General features: G+C 34.7%; 1 protein-coding gene across 1 annotated transcript; it reads right to left on the reverse strand.

Moving 5' to 3' along the window:
* Window positions 1-3,085: 3,085 nt before the first annotated feature.
* Window positions 3,086-5,680, reverse strand: LOC108205909 (L-lactate dehydrogenase B). Its single transcript, XM_017376035.2, has 3 exons — window positions 5,231-5,680; window positions 4,762-5,141; window positions 3,086-3,703 (listed from the first exon to the last, which is right to left on the reverse strand). Exons 1-3 carry the CDS (start codon window positions 5,457-5,459, stop codon window positions 3,260-3,262), a joined length of 1,053 nt encoding a protein of 350 aa, XP_017231524.1. The 5' UTR covers window positions 5,460-5,680; the 3' UTR covers window positions 3,086-3,259.
* Between the last annotated feature and the right edge of the window lie 465 nt (window positions 5,681-6,145).

The following is a 6,145-nucleotide window of genomic DNA, read 5'->3' on the forward strand; positions in this document are numbered from 1 at the left end:
TAATTCTAATCTGAATCCAAAACAAATTCTGTCTTTCACGTGTTTTTTGTTTTTTTTAATACAAAATAAATATTTCATACCAATTTTAATTGTGAAATCATATAAATCGCACCGTCACAAAATTATTTTTATCCATCAGATCGTATATTTAACAAATAAGCACCGTTAGATTAGAACAAAATTAACTTTTGTTCCATAAGACAACTGATATCTACTTGCATGTTTATAATTCCTTTTCTGAATACAAAACAAATTTTGTCTTTCACGTGTTTATGATTTTTTTTTAAAACCAAAATAAATATTTTCTATCAGTTTTATTTGTAGAATCATATAAATCGCACCGTCACAAAATTATTTTTATCTAATATATTTTAAAATTAATAAGCCGGATTTATGTGAGGAACGAATACAGAAACTTTTTCTTAATCCAAAACAAATTCTACCATCTTATTGCATGTTTATGATTCATTTTCTTAATTCAAAACAAATTATGTTTATCAATTTTAATCTCGAACCATAAATATTTTTAGAAAAATATTTAAATCACATTATAATAATTCTAATATAAAATACATTTATAAACATAATCTAATAGAAGTTGACGTCACTAACTACTTAAAATAATTTAAAATTTGATAGAAAAAATTTAATACTTTGGCATGATACATACAATTTTAATTTAATATTTATAGGTTAAATTTTTTCACACCATTTAAATATATTTAAAAAGTTTATAAATAATTAAAAAGCTCCCGTGCCTTGCATGGGCTATAAGCTAGTATAGTTAACACTTGTAACACAATTCGTGAATGCCGTGGTTGATAAATTACTTTTTTTAGTAGTGCAGATGCTTCGTCGTATATAACCGTAAAAAATATGAAACAGGGACGAATGGAGTAAACATCTAGAAACTTAGAAACAAACTTCTTTGGTCGACCTGATCGGTATATATACAGTTTGGCGGAATTAAAAAACTAGGAACTACTCTATCAACTTTATGACCGACGGGACATCTGTGCCCTTCAAATGAAGACTTCCAAATTTCATTTAATACAATCAAACTCATATGCACAACTAGCTAGCTATTCATGCATGATGATTTCTTTCATTGTAATATTCGAATAGATTGATGGCCAATAGGGGTGTAAACAAACCAAACTATTCGTGAGCTACTCGAGTTCGGCTTGGAAAATATTCGAATTTGGTTCGGTAAAAATCGAGCCGAGCTCGAGCTCGAGCTATTTGGACGTTTTACCGAGCCGAGCTCGAGCTTCAAATTACTCAGCTCGTAAGGTTCGCGAGCCTTATCGAGCCTCTATTATTTTTTAATTTTTTTATTATAAATATATTTTTACAAATATATTTAATATTTTATTTATAATTTACATATTTAATCAAATCGAACTCAAGTCGAACCGATCATATTTCGAGTTTTTGTCAATATTTGGTGACTCGATTCGAGCTTTCGAGCCGAACTCGAACCTCTCGAACTATTTACAAGCCGAGCTTCGAACTTGAAATTAAAGGCTCGGTCGAACTCGAACTTGAGCCCCGAACTTTTCAGTCGAGCTCGAGTCGAGCCTGACAGTGTTCGACTCGGCTCGGCTCGTTTACACCCCTAATGGCCACAAGCTCAAAGAGTACAGTAGCTTATAAGATTAAAGTCCGGCCCGTTCTAGGGTTAGTGTTTGAAATTTCAAGTCTTGGGCAGAATCTTACCGGACATCTATGTTACTCGTACTTCTCATTTTTTTTCGTAGTATCCGTGTCGAACATTCGACACTCAGACATGGACACTTAGACCAAAACACTTATTTTAAGCTAAAAACATGTAAAATTTTCAGAATATTACTCCGACACATAAACAAGTATCCATGCTGGACACTTCAAACCGGGTTCGAGTAACATAGCCGGACATTAGAAGGATACAAGGAATTGATGGTCTTTTTCTGCTGCTAACATACAGGAAATGGTTTAACGTTGATTTTAAAAAATGAGATATTTTCTACTGGTCACATCGGTAAGATTGAAATTGGAAAATGATACTATTACGGTATTATCCACATGCCAAGAGTAATTAACGACTCAGCGTAGCATGAGTGAGGAGAGAACATTAACAAATGCATGTACAGGCCATTTTATACCGTCCATTTCCTACCTCCTTTTCATTTCTTATCAGTTATTTTTTACTGTTATTTGACAGAAATTACTGAATTTGATACAGAAAGGACGGTAACAAATGACCAAAATTCGGTAGATATTACCAGAAATTTTATAATCCCTCCGTCCCCTTGAGTAGTATACATTGGGGGAGGGAACGTGGCACGGACTTTAATGCTCCTGCAAAGTGTAGTTGCGAAATTTATTTTTAAAATTTTTCTTTTCAGAATTAAAGTTTGGATGTTATATTTTTATACAGAAAAAGAAAATCTCAAAAATAAGTTACGAAACTATATTTTATAAGAGCATTGAAATATGTGTCGAGTAGTTAAAAAAAACGTATAGAATTAAATGAGATAGAATTAAATGGGACAGAGGGAGTTCTTCATGTTACCGCATTACTTTTTCTTACTTTCAATAAACCATGCAATTGCACTAATGTCAGAGAACTATATCTCGGGTTATTTTCCATAATGTCAGATTTTGAATCGGATTAAAATCATAGTTTCAGATTCTTAGATTATTAATTTTGGGCAATAAAGATCAAAGTTTATTAATTCGAAATTATGAGATATCCCGTACATGTTACCGTATATATAACACAGAGGGCCAGAGTGGGATCAAAGACCAATAGGTACCAATAAAAGAAATTGGCGAGTTGGGCTTCATTCATACATGACACCTAAAACTGCCATGTAGCACGCAACAATGTGTATATGCAGCCTTACCTCACGCTGCCACTCGATAGGGTTCGGCCCAGCATTTGAATTTGGGTCCAGCAACTATTTGCTCTCCACCTATTCAGTGTTTGGTTTAGAATTTAAGTTATTTAAAAGTTAAAACCTTGCAATGTTTTTTGCTGGCAAAGTTTGTCACTTAAACTTTTTATTTAGAAAATTTTTATTTTGTCTTATTTCTGATAGTCAAGAGTAAAGATATACTGTACATCTAAATAAGAAAATTTGACAAGCTGGAAATTTTAGTGCAATTCATATACTCAGTTTATTTTTAAGGATTCCCCATTTATTTACCAACCAACCAGCCACAGTTCAATCCCTAAATTGCACAACAGAAAGACATTGAGTTCTTTGTTACTCAATCAAACACCCAACTGGCTTTGCACCTCCAGTATAGTCTTGGCCGAGTCCCTGAGCTGTTGTGCCTCTTCATCAGTGAGATGCACATTGGTCACACCTAATACTCCGCTTCGGCCAAGCTGCGCAGGCAAGCTCAAGAAAACTTCTCCAAAGTCGATGCCGTAGAAGCCCTTTGCGAGAACTGAGACAGGGTGGATCCTCCTCTGGTTCCTAAGAATGTCTCGAGCCAAGCTAGCCACAGAGTAGCCAATTGCCCAAGATGTATAACCTTTGAGACTGATGACTTGATATGCACTTTCAACAACTTCTCTGTGAATCTTCTCTAGTGTTTCCTTCTCGTAAACAATTTGTTGCCTTTCCAAGAAGCTGAGAACCGGTACTCCTCCAACACTTATGCTCGACCACAGTGCCACGGAACTGTCACCATGCTCCCCAACAATATATGCCTAAATAGGCAATCGCAGTGTGGCCAAAAAGTACAGTAAGGTGACATTATATATGATAAGAAGGCTGCTAATTGCAATCCAAAAAAGGGCCAGAACTGAATTATACTGTTAGCAAGTAGTAATGCACTAGCGACTGAAAGAGATAAATGAATTATCAAATTCTAATCAGCTGATCTAGGAAATCATTTATCTTACTAATATCAAGTTTTAGTGTTTCTTATATAGAGAGACATAAACCAGTAAGATTAGTTAGAGTTAGAACTATCCAATGTGCCCTCTAGCTTCATTAAGATTGTTCATTCACGGTCCACGGATTCTGCCAGATGGCCCACATCCAAGAATCCCGAAAGTCAGGCTAGAGGTTGCTGTATACTAAATCTCACAAGAAACTAAGGTTGTGTTCACTTGGAGTGAATGGAATGGAGGGAGAATGAAATGAATTTTGTACTCTAAAATGGTGTTGATCAAAGAAAATATATATAATTTTCATTCTTTCAATCATTCCAACCTCACTATTTTAACTATAACTCTAACCCACATGTTTTGGAAGGAATGCCCATTCCATTTCAACATCATGTTTCTTCACAATCCTTCTCACAAAAAAATTAACAACATTCATATTTTGTCAACATTATCTCATACTTTCTTCTTTCTCCTTAAAACTTCTATATAATTTTTCATTCCATTCTCCCCTCATTCCATTCTATGAAGTGAACACAGCCTAAGATCACTACTTGTTAACATATATTAGAGATGTTATTGCTGTATACTTAAGTTCACTAATCCTAAGACTTGTATACAATACAGAATTGCTACAAAATAAATATTAGAGTATCTATAAACTATAAAGAGCAAATTGACATGACGACTACGATAAATTACAAATCTGAAAATTATTTTACTGGTGTTCTAGATCTAGTACTCGTAAAATTTACTAGGAATGATTAAATTTTAATCACATAAATGTGCATCCCAAGATTAATGTCCACAATGTATATCATTGTTCCTTAAAACAAAAGTTGTTAAAGCATGGAATCAAGTAGCAACGGTGATCTCACCTGCACATCTTGAGCATTAACATCAAGATGATCCGCAATGAGGAACCGAAACCTGGAAGAATCCAAGTTGGTACCCGACCCAATAACCCGATTTGAAGGAAACCCGGAAAGCTTCCAAGCAACATATGTCAAAACATCCACTGGATTGGAAACAATCAGCAGGATCGCCTCCGGAGAGTGTTTAGCTAAAGGTGGTATAATCGTCTTGTACATGGCCAGATTCCTCTGCAATAAGTTAAGCCGTGACTCACCCGGATTCTGTCGGGCTCCAGCAGTCACAATGCAAAGATCCGACCCGGCAGTGACTTGATAGTCAACTGAAGCCTGGATCTTAGTCCTGGGTAGAAAAGCAGCCGCGTGCTGCAGGTCAAGCATTTCACCTGTCATCATACATAAACATAAATTAAAATAATGTAAGATACTCTAAAAAACGGAAAAAATATATTTAATTTATATTTATGTACGATACCTTGGAGTTTATCGGGTTTTGCATCGACGAGAGCGAGCTCGTCGACAAGATCTTGAGTGAGGATAGTTTGGGCTATGGCCATTCCGACGTTGCCAACACCGATAACGGAGACTTTGGTGGGGCGATTGGTGGGGGAAGGTTGAGAAGAGCTTTTGATGGGTTTAAAAAAGGCTTGAGTTAAGTCTAGGCCTCCTGGGCCTAAGCTTGAAGATGATGAGCTCTGATGCATCTTTCTTTCTCTAAAGAATATTTGACAGATTTTGTTTTATTGTTTGATTTCTTGTTCTCCGATATGTGGAAGCAGTTGATGGTTTTATAGACGAGAGAAGATGTGAAGGTTTTTGAGAAAGAAGAGGTTTTAAGTTTCAACGGTCTTGTGTTTTTTATTAGATAATGTAACAACTCACAGTGCAAACAAAAGTAGAAATATAAAATATCTATGACAGAATATACACTTACTTAACTCTGTATTAGAAATATTTAGCAGGAAAAAAAAGTTCTCTACTGCAGCTCTGCAAGATGTTTAACAGCAAAATATACTGCAGAAATTATCAATATGATTTTAATATGGTGCTATAACAGAAATTATTTTTTATTCTTGAATTTAAAATAAACAGTGATTTCGGCTTTTCTTTTTTCACATCACAATGTGACAGTGTATTCTTGTCGATCTGTCTCCGTCACTCTTATTTATTTACAAATGAGTAGGTAATGGGGTTAACAAAATTAATGAAGTAATGTGAAAAAAAAATTGATAAATTATATATTCATATATTTAGAATTCATTCAGCATTATCAGCAAGCAGCAGAACGAAATAGTAATATTTTAGTGGGTTAGTTGCGGTCTCGGGTAAATTTACAAATAGAATGTTCCGAATATTGTGAAAGAAAAGAAGAATTTTTTTTTCTTGGGGA

This window comes from Daucus carota, chromosome 2 (genome assembly GCF_001625215.2).
Source record: "Daucus carota subsp. sativus chromosome 2, DH1 v3.0, whole genome shotgun sequence".
NCBI lineage: Eukaryota > Viridiplantae > Streptophyta > Magnoliopsida > Apiales > Apiaceae > Daucus > Daucus carota.